Consider the following 20,911-nt stretch of genomic DNA (forward strand, 5'->3'; position numbering starts at 1 on the left):
TACCCGCTTACCAGGGAAGGGCCATGTGAGGATATAGTGAGAAGGTGGGCATCTGCTCACCAGATATGGAATAGGCTGGAATCTTGACCTGGGACTTCTAGCCTCCCGAATTGTGAGAAAATAAATTTGTTGCTTAAGCCACCTGCTATTTTGTCAGATTGAGCTGATTAAGACCTATGTTTTATGTGTATGTAATTATATATATATATATATATATATATATATATGAATTATATATGTGTGTATATATGTAATGAATTTACGTGTATAACTCTAACAATGTACCATGCACAGTGCAAGTGTGTGTGTGGTATATAATGATATAGGTACAAAAATAAACAAAAACCAACAAACAAATCCACAATAGATGGATAGATGATTAGATAGATAAAAGTAAATATATAGCTAACTGCCTGTCAACTTAATTTTGCTCAAATGTTATTCTTAACCAACCTTTCAGAGTAATATGTGTATATTACTCCATGTAATTTGCTATGTGAACTCATTAACCACCACAACCAGCTCTTCAGTTCCACGTTTCACTTCTAAGCACCAGCAAACCATATAACTGACACACTTAACAATGGCTTAGTAAGACTGAATCTTTGGTCCAAAATACACTAAATAACTTCTCCTGGCTTATTTGTATCTAGTTATAGAATGTTATTTAGTGTTTTGTACCCTGTAGATCCCTAACAAGGGCTATAAACCATCAAGCTCAGGAATATAACAAAGTCAGTTTGAATTTTATTTCCAGCACTTAAAAATATAGCTCTTAACAGTTGGGACTCATTTTGGAGACTGTTGATAAAATCTATGGGCCCACTCTGCAGGAGGAGGCATATTCATACATATACTCCCCAATTTGCATAAAACTTCATGGGTCCAGACACCTACCTCAGGCTGTTCATGGCAGGATAACTTGTGTCCCCTACCAGTGTCCAGACCCCCTGTTGGTGGCCCTTGCCATACTGCTGTCCTCTCCAGGTTCTGGTAATTGCTTCTTCCTACCCCCTCAGATCAGGGCTGGTAACAACTGTTCCCAGCTGCACCATCCTTTGTCGTTTCCTACATCTTGACCCCCCCCCCTTTGTAAATAGTCCTTTCAATAATTCTCTCAGTACCTCGGTTTAATTGTGCCATCTGATTCCTGCTGCGACCCGGTAATACAGCCTCCAAAATACATCTGGGGACCGAAAACTGTTTTGAAAAACACTGACATAAGAAACTCCATTCCATGTGAAGATCTTTCGATTACAATTTTTTTTACTGCAAAACAGAAGTTAGTATTTTTCTTTTTAACTGGTAGAATACTTTTAAAAAGATAATCTTCGATACAAGAATGTTTATTCGTACATGTAAGAATTCTCATGGAATTCTCCAAGGCTTGAAGCTTGAGAAACATGGTGCTTGACTTATTTTCCTAGCTGGCTGCTGGGCATCACGTGTATGAAAGAATTGAAAGCTTGGGTAAAAGACAGATAAATGGCCTCTGTTGCTTGCCTCCAAGCTACATGTCCCGTCATCCTGTCATGGAAGGAAATTAAAATTGTCTGACACATACTGAGTTTCATAAAGCCACACTGTCTACGGGATCCTGTGCTCCTGGAGAGGTCAAGACCATAAGTAGGTTTTTTGACGAACTGATCTACAATCTTCATTTCAGAATTAGAGCTAAGTAAATTAATATTTAGGTATCAGGGTTTCTCTTTGTCCCTTTTAAAAAATAAATGAACTATATAAATATTTCTTTCCTCAGTCTCTCGGGACTTTTTCTATCTTCAAAGAAACCTAAAATAAGAGCCAGTGGCTCTGCCATCCAGTGCTCCTAGGATGAATAACCGAAATACTTATAATTTCAACCTGCTTCATTATTAACTCCTCAACTGTTTTCCCCATTTCTGATTTGCCTTTTTACTCCCCCCAGATAGGTATCACTCAATCCAGAGTTGATTTAGAATTTGTTTTTCTAAACACTGAGCATGACAGTTTTCACTAGAGAACAAAAGCCCACCATTAAACCACTCTTCTCCCTGAAACCTTAAACTTGATTTAAATATTATTTTTATAAGTATAAAATAATTTTAAAATCATCAAGCAAAGAACCTGGAAACCAGTATTATAGATTTTGTAGAGGATTAATCAAGAATTAGCTACAAAAGGCAGTAATTCAGGATTGTGTCTATTTTTTTTTAATTGCTAAAATTTCTTAGAAAAGCTGTTAGTCTCTACAGTAGTTTAATCATTACCATCACAAAACACTGTGGACATTCCAGATAAATCATCTGAGTAATGTGATTTTGCCCCATATCCTATTAGAATAAGAAGAATGAATTATTTAAGATTTAGGTTCTACTTTTCATTTTTATATCACTTTTTTTTCATCTGAGTTTAAGGTCCTTTGCATTTTCATGTCTTCCCAACATTGCAACCAACAAAAACTAATTAAGAGGCAAACACAACATTCTACTTACTGTGGGTAAATAATTAGCAGTGGAAACCAGTCCACTACTCAGATATATTACCTACACTTCATTGTCCTTCCTTTCTCTTTCTTCCACTGGGACTCCAGAGAAGTCTCCTGTTATAGAGCTGGTTCCATGACTGATTTAAGGTTGCAATACCACGGATCTGCTCTAAATCAACAAGTAAATAATAGAAGAAATGTATTTATAAAGAATCTACTTCATGCAAGTCATAGTGAAAGATGTTGTGGGAGAGCAAGACACAGTAACTTCCTTAAGCAATGTATAGCCCAAGTTTGAGGCACTAAGACAAATGTGTTATAATTCAAAGGATAATCTGATAGACTCCAAAAGAGAGGTAGAAATAAAAGTGGGGAGTCAACAGAGAGAATATCATATGGAGCTAGGATTTGAAAGGGTTTTTTAGACAAGGTGGATTTGAGACAAGCTTTATTTAAGGGTCATAATTTTGAAAGAGATTGGAGAGGGCGTTTTCATTGAAAATAAAAACATGAAATAAGACAAAGAAGGAAAATAATAGGACATTACTAATCTAGTCATGTCCCGTTTGGTTGGATCTGGAAAGGTAACTTGGGGTTCTATTATGTGGGACCCTACAAAGCAGGTTAAGGAGATGGGCCTTGAGCCTAAGCAAAAGGAAGTTGCCTCAGCCAAGAGGCATAAAGCAGAACCAATGAGGAGTCTGTTGGAAGTAAGTGGGAGGAGGGGGAGTAAGGTAGAGACAAATACCAGTAACAAGACACTGCATCTGGGTGTGGATGACCAAGACTTGGCCACTACCTTCCACAATATCCCAAGGTTGCAGGGAGGGCAGAGATGGATTAAAGACAAGCTGAGGCCGCCAAAGACATCATGTTCTTGTTAGACTAGTCAGCTCCTCTACTCATGAAGGTCAGCGCCTTCACATTTTCACCTAATAAGTTAAGCAGCTTACATATTTCAGAATAAAAGTTCCCTTTGTGTGAGAAGATGACGTGTTTCCAAAGTCTTTCTTTTGCTAAGAGGTCAAGGAAAGTTCAAGCATGACAGAGCCCGAGCGGCAGCTATGGAAGCGAATGGCAGATCAAAAGGGCAGATGAGGGAGAAATGTCGGCCATGGTCTCAGTATCTGTGAGATAACACTTTCTGGCTTTGTGACTAATAAAAATTAGCTTTCCCCGGAAGGAAAAATGTACAAAATTCAATATGTGAAAAAAGGCTCAATGGAATTCTGACACATAGTACAACATGGATAAACCTTGAAAATACTATGCTAAGTGGAAGAAGCCAGACACAAAAAGACAAATATTACATGATTCTTCTTATCCGAGGTACATAGAGTAGTCAGATTTATAGAGAAAGAAAGTAGAAGAGTGGTTACCAGGGGCTGAGGGAAAGAAAACAGGAGAGTTATTGTTTAATGGGTAGAGTTTCAGTTTGGGATGATGATAAAGTTCCGGAGTTGGATGGTAATGACGGTTGCACAGTAATATGAATGTACAAAATGCCACTGAATTGGCTACTCAAGAAAGGTTACAATGGTAAATGTTTGGTATGCATATTTTACTACAATTTTTTAAAAGTGAAGTCTCAGTGAGGTCTGTATTGTGGTTTTTATGATGTCAAATTCAAATTTACTAATTTTTAGAGAGAAAGTTCATACTATGTGAACTGATAGGATCATCCCTGAAAGCTGGCCTTTCTACACGGGCCTCTGTTCTACAGGAGGAGTCATGGTCTCTAAGAAGGTTACATGGGAAGTTAGGAATCAGAGCAAAGGAGTTGGGTATGGTAATGGTTACCAGTAGAGAGATTGTTTGGCCTAATGTTCTTGTCTTCAGGGTAGGAATATGTCCACCAGAGGGGTCTGAATCTTTGCATTAGCCCACCTGGGTACTCTTCCTCAAGATAGTGTAGACAACCAAGGTTATTTTTCAAAGCACAGTTCATCATAGTCATGAATCCAGTGAGAAAATATGACGAACACATCAATAGCTACCAGAAAGAATGATTAAATCTAAAATACTCACTAGAGAGAAGAGAAGAAGAGTGACACCCAGGAATATTTCTACAGGATCAAAATCTGATTTTAAAGTGAAATTTTCCTGCATCAACCCAATATGCATTGCTCTCAGTATAAATGCTTTGGTGTCTCAATGACAGTAGAAGACCAATTAATAAGGCTATTTATCTTTGCAGGGTGACATAGCACATACAGGACTCTGTAGGATTGAAATCAGCTACCAAAGAAGGAAAGAAACTGATGCGAAGTGGAAGAAACTGATAAGAAAAAAATGAAAGGAAATATTGAGAGGGCAGGAAGACTAGCAAGGAAGGAAGGCAGTTGTGAAATCATGTTATGTGAAGGAAGAAGTCTACAGGGGTTCTGCAAGATGGAGAGCTAACATATCCCCAAAGCACTGGAAACATCTACAAAAGCTGTATGAAATAGTTTTGGAAGAGAATTAAAATATGCTTTAAAAAAGAAAATTTAAAGCCAGAGTGGTGACCTGAATGGATACCTGATAACCCAGAGGCTTGGGTTTAAAACTCATGTAGACATGAGGCCTTATTTTGGGTGCAGCAAGGTGTTGGAACTAAGACCCCAAAACCCTAAGATCCTCAGATCCAAAAACCATGTATTTCCCAGAAATCCAAACTCCATGCTTGATCCTTATTCAGACTAGGAGTTTAAATTTATGTTATATTCCATGAAACCTCATTTAAAACATAAACAGAAAATTTGGTGAGGAAGCAGAGATGCCCCTGGCGTAAGTAAATGCAAAATGGCGCTGGGGAACATAGACACACTCATGTGGCCAGGGATTCTCACAAAATGACAAGTCTCACTGAAGATGAGCCCATGATAAAAAGTCACAGAATAAGCAAGTAACGATTTTTGTGTGAGGCACAGGCAGTGGACACAAGATACAGGAAGATTAGACCCAGTAATGTGAGTTACTAGAACGGAACTTAGAAAGTGACTACCAAAGAAAAGATCTTTAAAATTATTAAAGCTAAAACAGAAGTAATTAAAACACGGGAATGAGAAATGCAAAAAGACAAGGCCACTTTGAATAATGTTGATGCTGCTGCTGATAATAGTACAGCACTGGCCACTTGCTGGCCCTTTTCTAAATGTTTTGCAAATGTGAACTCATTTTGGGGCACCTGGGTAGCGCAGTCAGTTAAGCGGCCGTCTTCGGCTCAGGTCATGATCCTGGGATTGAGCCCTGCCTCAGGCTCCCTGCTCAACAGGGAGTCTTCCTCTCTGTCCCCTGTTCTTGAGCTCTCGCTTGCACTCTGTCTCTCTCTCCCTCTCAAATAAATAAACAGATAAATAAAATCTTTTTAAAAATATTAACTCATTTAATCCTCACAGCAACACTATTATTATTGTATTATGAGGTATAGTGTTTTGCCATTTTATAGAAGAGGAAAGTGGGACAGAAAGGTTAAATAACTTGCTCTAGGTCACAAATTTAATAAGTGGCAGAGTTGAAATTTGTACAAGGATGTTATTTACACAAATGTCTTAGTCCATTTAGGCGGCTATAGCAAAATAACATAGACTGGGCGGTTTATAAACAACAAAAACCATTTTTTCACAGTTCTGGGGGCTGGGAAGACCGAGATCAGGGTGCTGACAGATCCAGTGTCTGGTGAGGCTTGTTTCCTGGTTCATAGACAGCAGTCTTGTTAGTGCAACCTCATATGGTGGAAGGGGCAAGGGAGCTGCCCGGAGCCTCTTTTACAAGGGCACTAATCTCATTCATTTGGGCTCTCCTTTCGTGACCTCATCACCTCCCAAAAGCCCCTTGTCCTAATACCAACACTGGGGGTTAGGATTTTAATACATGACTTTGCAAGGGGTGGGGGGTAAGCACACTTTCAGTCTACATACCAGAATATAAGATCTTAACCACTACACCAAACCAAAGAGCAAATTTTATTTCCAAATGAAATTCCAAATTTCAAAGCCTTTCAAGATTTAAAAACTACAAAAATGAAAAAAACTTGTAATTGTAAAGGAAACTCAGTGAACGAATTAAGTAGCAGATTAGGCACAGTTGAAGAAAGAATAAGTGTAAAATAGAACTGAAAAAATCTGAAAATACAGCACAGAAAGAAAAAGAGATGGAAAATATAAAAGCAAGAGTAAGAAATATAGAGAATAAAACGAAAAGATCCAACATATTTCTAACAGAAGCTTGTAGCAGGAGAGAATATAGAGAACAATAAAGAGGTAATATTGAAAAATGTAGTGGCAGAAATTTCCAGAATTGGTGAAAGACATGAATATTCAAGAAGCACAGCATAAGTAAAAGCAAATCACACATGGAAATTTTGTAGTGAAACTAAGAAAACTAAGAGAAAATATCAAAAGCAAGCAAAAAATGAGTGGGATTCCCTATAAATGAACAATTAGACTAACAGCACATATCTCAATAGCAGCCATAAATTCTAGAAGATTCTAGATTATCTGGAAGAGAATATCTTCAGAGTCTTAAGGGCAAATATTATAAACCTGGAGTTTTATACCCAGGTTGGATATTATTCAGACAGGAGGACAAAATAAAAATCCTACACTTCGGATTCTTGCTGAAAGAGCAGGTAACATTAAAATAGAAAACTGAAGTGTGATCAATTCAGTCTGTGCACTGTGAGGAAGATTACATGGAGACTCCCCCAAAAGAGTAAGACAATTGAAACGAGTCTCCTCTCTGTAAAAGGATGAGTTGAGGGAATATCTGAATGTTTGCAAAGGGTGCAGGTAAGGAAACCTTTCAGCTCGTGACCCTGCTCTAGATGAGAGTTACTCGGAAATTGGCAGCCATTGCTTAGACTCAACACTGCTCGTATGCCCACCACACAAGCAGCCCATTGGCTCAGAGGTCCATTTCCACAGGCATTTTCTCTGCATCTGCCAGCTGAATTCTTGAGGTGTTACTAGCATTTCTTCTCTGTTGTTTCCGTGCATTTTTTCATTTACTATGGAAGACTAAATAGTCTCAAGGGAATAGTTTCATCCCTTGGGGCCAGACAGAGTTGGAGCCTGCCTGCAGGCAGAAGAGACACTTGGGTTCTCTCCTGGATGCAGGCCACTATGAAATCACGGTACTGCTACATCCTGGCAAGCCATGCCAAGGAGAATGGTGGCTGGTGGGGGACTTCCTGTGGAAGAGTTGGCCTGTGATCACATCTCAAATATTAGTCCTTTACTTCTCTGATCATAATCCCCTTTTAGTCTCTAAGCCGTCAATAAATCCTGTGAATCGCTACAGGCTGATCATAGCTATTAGTGTGTGGAATTAAGGAAATTCCCTGTTTTCATGCTCAGGGCCAAGCTTAGAAAGAGAACAGCAACTGCCTATGTGAGGAAAAATATGAGATGGCAAAAGATGGTCTTCAGAGCATAGGGCTGTGGTTGGAGCCACAGGGCTGGCTAAGATGACAAGCTGCAACCGGGACACGTTTGTATGACATATAGGCATTTCCAGAAATGTGGAGAGGAATGGTAGGTAAAAATACAAGCTGATGGTTATGGCAAAACTATTGATATATAAAAAGGAAGCAAAACTTTATAGTCACTAGTTGGGAAGTCATTTGGTGCTTAAATAGATCTTAGGAAAGAAGGTTCTGTAGGCTAGACCTTGGAAACAATGGCTTAAGGTAGTAGCCCTCCTAGAGGATTCATATTTTCATAAATGCTTCATTCCTGAAAGGAATTGAGCATCTATTGCAGATCATGGGGGATCATTTAAGGGTAGGGGGGTTTCCAGGAGACTTTCTCAGCACTTCCTAAATCACATAACGATACATTTGATTCCATATCCAGGTAAAAACCCCAGAGTCACCACTACCTGACTTGTGGCTATGTCCCATCATTTTCAATCGAGACCCAGCATAGTTCTAGATATTCAGGACAACAAAGGATGGCCAGATTGGCGAGTCCTGAGACTAGGAGGCAGTAGAGTTCAGGGCTCAGAAGCCAGGTCACCTGGCTTTAAATCTAGCTTCTCATGAACTGTGTGAGATTGGGCAAGGCAAGTCATCTTACTGTGCCTGTTTCCCCTTTAAATAATATGGCTAATGTTAGTGCACAGCTCATAGAATTGCTGCAGATCAAATTACTTATGTGTAAAGCACCTAGAACAGTGACTGGTGTGTAGTTAGTGCTCAATAGATGTTGGCTGCTCCTACTAGGAGTTCAGGCAAAAGACTGAACACAGTCAAGTCCAGGATCTGTTGTTCAAGAGTTTAGATTGAGATATCAGGTTCTGCACGATAAACCACCTTAAAACAATTATTATTCCCATTTCTCATAATTCTGTGGGATGAATGGGCTCAGATGCGTGGTTTTCCTGCTGGTCTCACTGGGGTTTCTTATATGGCCACAGCCATAGTCATACAGTGGCTGGGGCTGGAGTCAGGTGGAGATCTGAATCTACTGGAATGTCTCAGAATGACTTCTTCTCTCCAGTGTCTAGTGTTTTAGTGCTTCACTACATGGTGTCTGTCTCCACAGAACTTCTCATCAGGACTCTCTGTGTGGCCTATCTTCCAGCAGGGTGGTCAGACTTCTCACATGGTAACTTTCTTCTGAGAACACAAAAGCAGAAGCTGCCAGGCCTTTCCTAACAGTTAGGTCCAGAGCTGACACAGCATCACTTCTACCCATTATATTGGATAAAGAAGTCACAAGGTCATCCAGATTCAGCGTGGAGGGAAGGGACTCTAGAAGAGCATGGCTACTAGGAGGCATGGTTCACTGGGTATGATCTAAAGGAACTTTGTAAAAGGGAAAGGAATGAATGAGTTCAGAGTTCTCTTTTCTCCCCCTCATTTGATAAGGATCGGACTCCACTCTTTCCCACGTTTACATCACCTCTCACCTGACTTATTCTAACTAATCATAAAGGGCTCCCCCTAGTCCCAGTCTTCTCCCCACTTTCATCCAACTTACACCAACTCTCATGTTAGCCTTCCAGAAATACGGTCTTTATTTCTATGCCCAAGAAATCTTAACTATTAAGTATTGTCTACACGATAAAGTTTGAACCCCTTAGGCTGTTATTCAAGGGTCCATGGGCTTGTGTCTGGGAAGATGAGGTTAGGTTGTAGAAGAACAGAAGGGAAACTCACGTACCAATAACTACTGCCTTCCAGCTTTATCGAGCCTAACGGATGCACAAACAACACAAAGGAAACATCTGAATGACGTATCATTTTTTTCATCATGGGAACAGACCATAGAGGTGACAATGGTCAGGAGTCTGCAGGGATGGAAAAAATTGCCTGATTTGAACAAAAGGCCACCCAGAAATTCATTCTTTCCTATTGGAAAGGTCCCACTATCACCCAGAAGGAAACTTCTGCTACCTTGTAAAACCACTCAGCAAGCCACATCACTTAGGACAATCATCTACACCTAATGTCTAAGCTCTGGGTCCCACTATTCTTGCTGTGTAATATTCTGCTACCTATTTTCCTGTGCCTGCACTACAGGTTATGCAATCGCCTTTACTTACACCTGCGTAGGAGATTAGGGGATTTCCCATTTCTCCAGGAGGGCAGTTTGGGCATGTCAACCACAGAAGTCCTCTGCAATGGTATCCCAATTTCACGTTTTAACTTCCGATTTCTCTGTGTGCCACACAATGTTTACTATAACACTCCCTCTGACCCCTTGACACAAACCTTTGCACCCATTCATACTGGTCTACCTTCTCTCTCCCCTCACTTCCTAGTCCTTTCTCCTCTCTCTGCATAAGATAGGAAGGGATGGCAGGGAACGAATGGGGAAGACACAAGCTGTTCTGATGTTCCAAGAAGCTGAGGAGTTGGAACACAAGCCATGAGGGTAGCAAGAAGGACAAGCATGCCTTGTTCTGTAGTCCTCTTATATCTACTGCCTTGCATTTTTTCTTAAATATATGAGATGTTTTATCTCCTCAGCCATATGCTGAGCATGCTTTGGGAAGAGATTTATTTTACTTTTTAAAAAGATTTATTTATTTATTTTGGGGGGGAGGGGCAGAAGGAGAGGGCAGAGAGAGAATCTTAAGCAGAGTCCACACTGAATGCGGAGACTGGCATGTGTTCAACCCCATGACCCTGAGATCATGACCCAAGATGAAAACAAGAATTGAATGCTTAACCAACTATGCCATCCAGGCACCCTAAGAAGGGATTTATTTTAAACTGTGTCTTTCTACCCTATATATTTATACTTATTCAGAGAAACAATAGATAATTATTTGTTAGTTGATTATCCCATAAAAAGACAAAACTCTTACAGTTCACCTGTCCATCCATCAACCCATTTTGCCATTGAGTCAATGATCATTTACTGACTCGTATCCACCTCAAACCTCTGCTGGGTGGTGCCCATCACAGGGCAGTTTATGCAGGGTCTGGAACTCAGATTCCTCAGCGTCTGACACATCGCACCAAATAAAATATTCAGCTTTAAAATTATAAAATTAAAGAGATAAAATTATGAAAATAATACAAGCTCATGGTAAACATTAAAATAGCACAGAAGGGTATAAACAGAAAAGTAAGACTTCCTGGTTGCCACTCCACACAAAATTCCCATTCCGATAGCCCAAAAGTAACAGTTCAAAGTGTCTTCTCTATCCTTCAGAAATTTGTGTTCTTTTTTTTGCAAAAATAATATCATTCTATATGTATTTTTCTGTTGTTGCCCCACCTCTCTTCTATACAATGTATCTTGGTTCTCTTTTCATGTAAGGCCATGTAACTCTCTGTGTTCTTCAAAAAACAAAACAAAACAAAACCAGTTTTATTGAGGAGGGGCACCTGGGCAGCTCAGGTCATGATCTCAGTGTCTTGGGATCCAGCCCTGCATCAGGCTCCTGGCTTAGCACGGAATCTGCTTGTCCCTATCCCTCTGCCCCTTCTCCCCACTCAGGCTCTCTCTCTCTCTCTCTCTCAAATAAAAAAATAAAATCTTAAAACAACAACAACAACAGTTTTATTGAGGGGCACCTGGATGGCTCAGTCGGTTAAGCATCCAACTCTTGCTTTCAGCTCAGGCCATGATCTCAGGGTCATGCAATTGAGACTGTTAAAAGATTTTCCCTTCCCCTCTCCCCCCTTTTCCCCACTTGTGCACACTCTCTCTCTCTCAAAACAAAAACAAAAACAAAAACAGAACAGTTTTATTGAGATATAGTTCACATACCATGTAAACATTTAAAGTGTACCATTCAGGGGCACCTGGGTAACTCAGTCGATTAACCATTGGACTCTTGATTTCGGCACAGGTCATAATCTTGGGGTCCTGGGATGGAGCCCCAATCCGAGCCCATGTGGGCTCCGGGCTCATCAATGAATCTGCTTGAGGATTCTCTCTCTCCCTCTGCCCCTCCCCCCACTCACGGGCACTCTCTTTCTCTAAAATAAATAAATAAATATTTTTAAAAAAACAGTGTATCATTCAACAGTTTTTAGAATATTCAGAGCTCTGCAGCCACCACCACAATCGTCATTCATTCTTTTCAATGGTTGCAGAGATTTGGTTTTATCTTATGCCACAATCTCAGTAAGTATTTGTTGAATTGATTTAAACTATAGATTTGGGTTGAGAAAGTGGGGGGAAAAAGAAAATTGTCTAGAAACATAAAAATAAAAATGCTCCGAGGCTTCTGCTGGTCCTTTAAGCCAGTTTTAAACAACTACGTTATATTGATAAAATAATATGGATGAAAAAATATTCTTTTCACTTTATCTAGATCTTTTCTTTCCAGATAGCAGAGTCCTAATCCACGTGGACATAAATTCATGTTGCATTGTGATGGATTTCCTTTAGCAAGCCAATTATTTTTGCTTTCAAGGAATGTTTTATTTCATTTTGGTAAGTTTAAAAATAAATATTACTTTTAATAATCTTCCCCAATTAAGTTAGTTTATAATATTTCAACAGTAACAGGACAATTTTTGCAGCATTTGTTTTAAATATACTGTGAAGGTAAGCATTTCAGATTAATACAATATTTATAAAATGTCTGAAGAAATTAAGCAAATTGTTTTTGAAATTATTTATAAATATTAGGAGCTTTAAGCATATGTGGTGCTAAGTAATATTGACATGTCTGGGAAAATGTGCAAAACAGAGGGAAATAATGCAACGACTCTTTCCCCACACTTACATTCCCACATACAAAATAATACATTCTCTGAGGGGAAAAAAAAGGCACTTGGTAAATTAGTAAGGCCTACAGTGACATTAAAACATGTACTTAAATACAAACTGAATCAGGCTAAGCAGCGAAAAATGTAGACTCAGATGCTATTGAAGATAGGAAAGAAAAAGAACACAGGCACTTGTTCATATAAAAAGAGAAATTGCTGTGGAGGTTGGAAAACATCTTTCCGGAGATTTAAAAACAGGACAAGAACAGGACAGATTTGATGCCCCGTTTCTCTCCCAGGACTGAGACTTGATTCCATGAGGTCACACAGCTCATGGATTCTATTATTATAATCCAGTCCCACGCTGAGGCTCAAAGGGCAATACTCAGTCTTCCTAAATGCTGAATGTCTAAGTTCCTGAGAACCTCCCCGCTCAGGACGGCTCTGGCACTCAGCAGTAATCCAGCAAGTGCTCATCTTCAAATGCATCAGGAACCATGTACCATTTTTCCAAAACAAATTGATCAGATGTCAGAAATGTAGAATTCTTAGATCTTTTTCTCTCCTTAGGTCAAACTTTGTCATTCCTGGGATTTGACTGAGATCTGAAAAATTCTGTATCTTAGATTCTCCAGGCAAACACGGTCTTGATATTAAACAGTTTCTAATTTCCCCAAGTTTCCTTAAAAATGTTTTTTACCTTCAAAATGACTTCATACTTTACCTCTGTCTCCCTCTGCGTCTTTAAAATCTAGCACAGCTAAGGAGACGATGGAGCTGTTTTAATGAGGACAAAAGAAAACCCAAGAATATATGGGCTCCATAAAAAATAAGCAAATATATACCAGATATGGGAAGCTGTAGCCTCTTCAAGCTTTTTAAAAATTCTGTATGGGGCTTTCGATATGGGGAAATGAGCTGAACTCTTTGAGGAGAGAGAAAGTAATTTCTAGTTGGCCCCTCCTTAGAGTGAAAATCATTGCCGTGAAAAACAGTACTCAGCAATTAAGGTGACAAAAAAAAAAGCCTGAACTGTTCTCTTCTTCTTACTTTCTGAAGAGAGGGGAGATGGTAATTGAGAGGACGGATTACAAAGATTATCAGTGGAGGGCATGCGACTGTGCTTGGTGTGTAACAGGAACGCAAAAAGATCAGTATATCCCTGCAGCCACAGTAGCAAACTGACTTAAGTTAGTTTAAATAGAAAAGCAATTTATTAAAGAGTATTAGGTATTTCTGGGAGACCAGAGAGTCTGTGTTTGAGGTTATCCTACTGGGAAGATACTCACCCCTCACCAGGAAACTGCTTCGTGGAGACCCACTGCTACTGCGGTAGTCCCACGCGCCTCTACTGGCATCACCTGCCCTGACTGCTAGATACTAACAGCCATGCAACTATTATCCCCAAAGCTTGAAAGCCTCCACTGCCAGCCTGGCCAGAAAATGGATTCTTGGGTTTTCACATAGCTCTCTAATAATAAAATCTCAAATAGGTGCATTTGATTGCCATAGAATATATACCATGAGAACTGGAAAAATTGAGTAGCTAGCTTCTACTCTGGGATATGGGTACATAATGTGAGATAATTCCCAAATGTGAGAATGGTGTGGCTGGGAAGCCACAAAGCATGGCACATATCTTCCATTGGGAGAATGGCTCCAGCATAGAAGTCAGAAAGTCAGTAGGTCTTGATAGATTGGATACAACAGGTGAGGGAAAGGGAGCAGTGAGTGATTCTCAGATTTCACATTTGCATCTGTGGTGGATGGTGGTGCCATTACTGAGATAGGGTGGGCTTTTTAATTTTTTTTTATTTTTATTTTTTAAAGATTTTATTTATTTATTTGACAGAGAGAGATAGCCAGCGAGAGAGAGAACAGAAGCAGGGGGAGTGGGAGAGGAAGAAGCAGGCTCCTAGCGGAGGAGCCTGATGTGGGACTCGATCCCAGAATGCCGGGATCACGCCCTGAGCCGAAGGCAGATGCTTAACGACTGCGCCACCCAGGTGCCCCAAGGTGGGCTTTTTTAGTGTAAGAAGGGTCACTGGGATCAAGAACTCAGTTTGGGGGGATTCTGGGACGATGACAGGAGAAGTGGCATAATTTTTTGATCTCCTCAAAGCAGCCTATAAAAAGAAACAAAAATTAGCACAATAAAGCCAAACACCCATGGGGATAATCTTCAACAGTAGGTGACAAGGCATTCCCATATACTACAAATATGAATGGGTAAGGAGTAACCACTTACAGCTGTAAGACCGGCTTGTACCAACACCTTTGCAGGACAGAGGGAAGCAAGGGACATCGGATGGACTAGAGAACCCTAAAGAGCCAAGAAATACTTACTGGAAACTTCAGAAAAGTTTATTCTCTAGCAATGAATGAGCATAAAGAGTTTGTAGTGAACTCTGAAGGGGCCACAGAAGTCTGGGTCCCATGAAGTCCCAGACTAAGTAGTCAAAACTTACTTCTAGGACAAAGTTCCATCACGACGAGAAAATGCTGCAAGGAGAATGCAAATTGAGCACCACAGGAACAGCAGAGTCGAAGGAAATAGCAGGTCCAGATAAAATTAGGGGAGGACATAGCTCCAGAAAATAAGCTGTGAAATTTTTCGAACACTGCACAAATAGAACAAAAGAGAGAGCTCTAGAGCTGTGACGTTAGGATTATCTGGAGCTACAATTATTTCTAAAAGTTAAGGAAATCAAATTTTAAGTAAAAATGAAAAAAGAAAAGAATCAGATCTTAATGTTAACGTGAAGAAGACAGATTAAGAGGCAGAATAACATCCCTACAGATAAGGAAGGAACACCTGGGAGGCATTACCACGGTATGTCTTGCCACAGAGAGAGGATGTGCTCTGACAGAGCAGGGCTTTCATGCCTTATGGTCTGAAGCTTTGCGTCGAGTAAATTGAGGGCCCATAAAGGAAATCGTGACCATGGGAGACATCCTCAAGATAGTTGCCAGTGCTCACTGCCCTGAGTCTTGTTAAGGATTCCTTTTCCTCTTCTTATTATGAGATGTGATGATGCAAAAGGCTGAACTGGGAGGGCAGTATAATGAATTGTGCATAGGGATACGGGGTTTTGCCCATAGACTTTTTTGTGAAGGTTTATTCTAATGATCTGGGTTTGCTACATTATTTCTTCCCATCATGTTGGGAATAATCATGAAGCCAAATATTCCACCAGTCAGACTGGTCTTTGTCTTTTTTTACATTATTCCAGTAACTGCAACCCCTGGGCTAGAGGTGCCTAGGAAATGGCAGGGAATTGCAATGGAGAGAAAAAGAGCTTGAAGGGGTGGAGGCAGTCTTCCTAATAGAAATAATGGCAACTTTCAACAACACTGACATGCTATTCTGATTAAATGATCAATTTTTTTAATTAGTAAGAAATATATGCTTGAGGTTTTTTTTTTTTTTAATTTTATGTATTTGAGACAGAGACAGAGCACACAGTTGGGGGTGGTGGTTAGGAGGGACAGAGGGAGAGGGAGAAACACTCCCCACTGAGCAGGGAGCCCAACCAGGAGCTGGATTCAAGTACCTCGAGATCATGACCTGAGCTGAAAGCAGACGCTTAACCAACTGAGCCACCCAGGCTCCCATATGCTTGAGTTTCATTTGAAATGCTCCTTATCTGGGGCGCCTGGGCGGCTCAGTTGGCTGAGTGGCCGACTCTTGATTTGGGCTCATGTTATGATCTCAGGATTATGGGATCAAGCCCACAAGCAGTGGGCTCTGTGCTCACTGGGGAGTCTACTTGAGATTCTCTCTCTAAAAATAAATAAATCTTTTTTCAATGCTCCTTATCTATAATACCATCTAGATACTAAGTAGATAACGTGGAATTTTTTTAGCATTTTAATTATAAATTTTAAAATACGCCTTCTAAACAACCACACAAATACATTTTTTTTCCAAGCCAAAACAAATATTCCCATGCTTGAAATGCTGTTTCTAATTTCTAATTTATTTTTACAGGCTAATTTGCAAAACGAAATTGTTTGGATGATTGGTTTGCAGTAAACATGGTATACCAAATTGTTTTCTAAATTTAGAGAAAGGTTGAGTCTCCTCTTATAATAATCAAGAAATAATAGAAGTATTAATGATAATGGAGCTTCCATAATTAAAAAGTCAAATTCTGAAATAACAGGCAGAAATGAACTTTAGCAGGTAGTAGCCACATAAATTATAATTCTTGCAAATGGTTATTTTGAGCTCTTTTCATGGGATAATGCAATCTTCAATATGCAATTTACTAAATGATAATACATGTATCACATGTGCCATAATTTCGTTTCATAGTCTTGTTGAATTTAGTACTATTAGACATAACAAAGATATGGGAAATAGTGCATGAAATTCTGAGAGTCATAAAAGACAAAGTTGTTTTAATGAATGCTTTGATTTCTATGTCTGATATTTAAAAAATTTTTTATGAAGTAGTAATTGTTATCCATATAAATGTTTTCAAAGAAAAATCTTGTTTACATATACTAGGATTTGCAGATGAACTCTAGATTTTAAATACAGTAGACTCCATGTCCTTTCTTGGAGGTTTTTGAGGGCTGATTTTTGGTAATATCTCTTTGGCATAAAATGTTTTATGAAGTCCAGCTTCTCGAAGTGCTAACTCGAAACGGAGTCTAGGGTCAGAAATTATCTGTAGAAATAAAATACATTTAAATAAGTAGCAATTCATTGAACTAAATTACATTTCATCATTTAGTTCCATATTTCCTCAAGCTGTTTAATTTTTTTTCTGGGTAGATGACTATAAACTTGGTATATATAATGACTATATTCTGTTGGGTTTTCGTTTTTTGGTTTTTGGGTTTTTCTTACTGGAAATGTCCAAGGGCACCTGGGTGGCTCAGTCGGTTAAGGGGCCAACTCTTGATTTTGGCTCAGGTCATAATCTCAGGGTCTTGGGATAGAGCCCCGAGTTGGGCTCCACACTCAGCCAGGGAGTCTGCTTGTGGATTCTCTTTCTCCCTCTCCCTCTGCCTCTGCCCTTCTTCCTGCCTGGGCTCATTCATGCTCTCTCTCTCTCTCAAATAAATAAATCTTAAAAAGAAAAGAAAAGAAAATGTCCAAATCTTCTTGACAATATCATTTTCCAGTGTATTTGTAGTTTCCAACATAAGGTATAGAGAGTATCATACTAGATTGGTCAAAATACAACACATATAAATTATTAAAAGATGGGTTGAAAAAAGCTTACTTTCAGTGCTATCATTGATTCATTATTCATAGCTAGAATCAGAAAATATAGACAATCATTGTTTAAAATAAATCTAAACCACAACCTTGTGCATTGGTCTTTACGCAAACATTCTGATTTCTCCATCATTCAGCAATATGTAAATTATTTTTAAACACATGGCCCCTACTTTAAAAACAAAAACAAAAACAAAAATCAATTGAACTCTCCTTTCAAGGCTGGATTTCTATTTCAAGCAGAATTAGAAATTGTTTCCACCAGTGTGATTCTAAGTGGAAATTGAAATATGAGTAGCTCCATTTCTATTTTCATTTATAGTTGATTGGGCCTTTTTCCTCTTCCCCTTCTTCTATGAATATTAAATGTCAACAGACGCTGTTTGCTATGATAAGGTAGCCACATATGGATTTTACCTAATGAGGCATTTTACATGGACTTGAAGTCCATCTAGAGGATGGGATAATACTGTTGAAAGCAGCCCCTCCTTCAAGAAGCTCGTAAGTTAACAGAGGTAATAAGAATATATACAGATAACTCAATACAGCTCATGGAACATGTGACTGATGTTCCAAGAATCATAGCACACAGAGGTACATCTCCTGGTGCAGGTGAGACTAGGATGACCTCAGATAATCAGTAGCACTTGAGCTAACTGTAATGTCCATCCTATTCTACGAATCAGAGCAGGGAGGAAAAGAGATACAGCAGGAAAGGAAGGCACGTGCAAATACAGAGATGAAATCGGTCAATTTGGGACCAGAGCAGTTTGGGTAGAACACTGGAGTAGCAGTCAACTACAATGGTCTACGCATGAAGTAATAAATGCCTAAACTTGGCTGGTAGCAGGGAAGAAAGAACTGTCAGAAACACCATGAAGGGAAGAATCAAGAGAATCTGGCAACTGATGAGGTACAGAAACGAGAGGCAATGATGCATACAAGTTGAAAATACAGAGATTTGTGTCTGAGAAGCAACGTAGTTGAGCCTTATACCTAGTTTCTCCTCTTCCAGATATAGTCTCCGTGGTCCCCCTCATCCACTTCCAAGGATTCATGCTTCACCTGTGTGCTCCCTAATTATCTCCTGGATTCACCTGTCTTCTCAGCTTCTGGTTTGTGAGGTTTAAAATGTCTCATTATCCTATTTTTAAAATAGATATCAAGTGAAATGGAGATCTCCCTCGAAAGCTGACCTCCATTTCCCCAACTCACCTCCCCAGAAGCAGCCAATCAGTTTCTTGTAAATGTGTTCTAGACATCTTCACCCTAAACATGATGGGAACAAAACAAATTCTCTCTCCCCCTAAGTCTGTTTTTACTTCTGTATTCGTATATGGTTAATGGCAGCCACAGCTAATGATTATAATTTACTGAATTACTTCTAGGTGCCAGGCAATATCTTAGGCAATTGACATTTATTATCCTAATCCTCATAAGAACCTTACAAATTATTATTTTACAGATGAAGTAAACAAGACATAAAGATGTTAATAGCTTACACAAGCTCCCATAGCCAGTAAATAGCGGATGTGGATTTGAACCCAAAATGCAGGCTCTACTCAGTATCACTTGCTGCTTAGCTTAGAATCATTACTCCCTCCTCTCAGACAGAGCCATTCATGCCCCTCCCTCCCATGTTTTTGAGGGCTCTGCCATCTGAAAAGGATCTGACCCCCAAACCCACCCATTTTCCATCCAGGACATGTTGCTAAAACTTATATGATTATATAATTCACCTGGTTCTGAGTCTTGCCTGTGCTCACAGGATAATGTCTTAGCAAGCAAGAGCTACTATACTTTTCAGTCTGACCCTAACCTATGTTTCCAATCTCATCTCCCAGCACCCACCCTTGCCACGTACTTTACACTGAAGACATGCCAGTAAGGGCTCCTTTCCACCCTCTTCTGCTTGGTGAACCCTTTATTGCCTCAGCCCAGGTACCCGAGAGTTTTCCAGTTTCTGACCAATTCCTTGCCAACCCCAGCTGCCCTCCCTGCTTTGGCTTCTGGAGATACACTTACATCCTTATAAGGAATCTCTCTCCTTTCATCCCACCCCTCCTCCCCACCTATTTTTTTGTTTTTAGTTTAAATCACTTGGAATAAATTTTGTTACTGCCGCGAAGAATCCTCGACTAATACGTAGCTTGGTTTCCTCTTGGACACTTTGTCTGACTTCCCTACCCAGCATTTCCATTGGTTGCCTTCTCCTTACCACCGCAGCCCTTAGGCCTCCACTACGGAGGCAGTCTCACCCCGGGAGCATTATTCCCATACAGGCTACTTTCCCTCCCAACCCAGCTCCCTGCTCACTTCCTCCAAGAGAGCAAGTCCGTCTTGTTTAGGATGTAGCCCTGGCAACTCCACAGTGCCAGATACAGAGTATGTTCCATAAATATGTGTCCAATAATAAGTGAGTTGTTCACAAAGAGGCACACTCGATTTATTTGTCAGTGGGTGAATGGATGAAGTCTCTTATTTTTTAAATAATTAAATATTTAGTTTCTCTTAGATTTGTAAAATTAACAAGCTAGGGAAAACTTTCTCCCTTAATTTCAGTGATATCCATTCATTCACCTGTCCTCCCTCCCTGCCTTCCATCCATCCATCCAAAAAGACTTTTAAAAATCCCTTCTCAGTAACAGACTAAAAGGAGTCAGAAGTTCCCAGAAATGGTTAAATAACACCTTAACAGTTTTCCACAGAAAATGTTTTCTTTTATCATTAGCTCTGATGTATTATCTTCAATTCATTTTAATTTCTGAAAGTTTCCCTCTGCTTTGTCTTATCAGTATCATCAGTTGCTGCTTTAATAAGACTTACATTATGAATTTAAACAATTTCCAAATGCTAGAGAAACATTTAAACAAAATACAGTATTAACACAGCTTTAAAGTAAAATTTATAAGTTTTAAAAAATTTTTAATGTAAAAATGTAAGTAAAAAAATAATTTTCAGTGATAGATTCTTAATATGTTCAGATAAACTGTTGCATGGTCATCTATCAACTATTTTATAATCTTAAGAATCGGACAGTAATTGTGTATCA

General features: G+C 39.4%; 1 protein-coding gene across 2 annotated transcripts in view; it reads right to left on the reverse strand.

Annotated features, from left to right (window-relative positions):
• Positions 1-12,443: 12,443 nt before the first annotated feature.
• The window catches only part of CCDC148 (coiled-coil domain containing 148), a 224,724-nt gene continuing 216,256 nt past the window's right edge, over positions 12,444-20,911 (reverse strand). Inside the window, exon 14 of one of the 2 annotated variants that reach the window (XM_057317926.1) lies at positions 12,444-17,302. In XM_057317926.1, the coding sequence (XP_057173909.1) occupies positions 17,156-17,302 (147 nt within the window). In that variant the 3' untranslated portion in view covers positions 12,444-17,155. The remainder of the gene's footprint in view (positions 17,303-20,911) is intronic. The other variant, XM_044381556.3, reaches the window with a different exon arrangement.

This window comes from Ursus arctos, unplaced genomic scaffold (assembly GCF_023065955.2).
Source record: "Ursus arctos isolate Adak ecotype North America unplaced genomic scaffold, UrsArc2.0 scaffold_1, whole genome shotgun sequence".
NCBI classification, from domain to species: Eukaryota; Metazoa; Chordata; class Mammalia; order Carnivora; family Ursidae; genus Ursus; species Ursus arctos.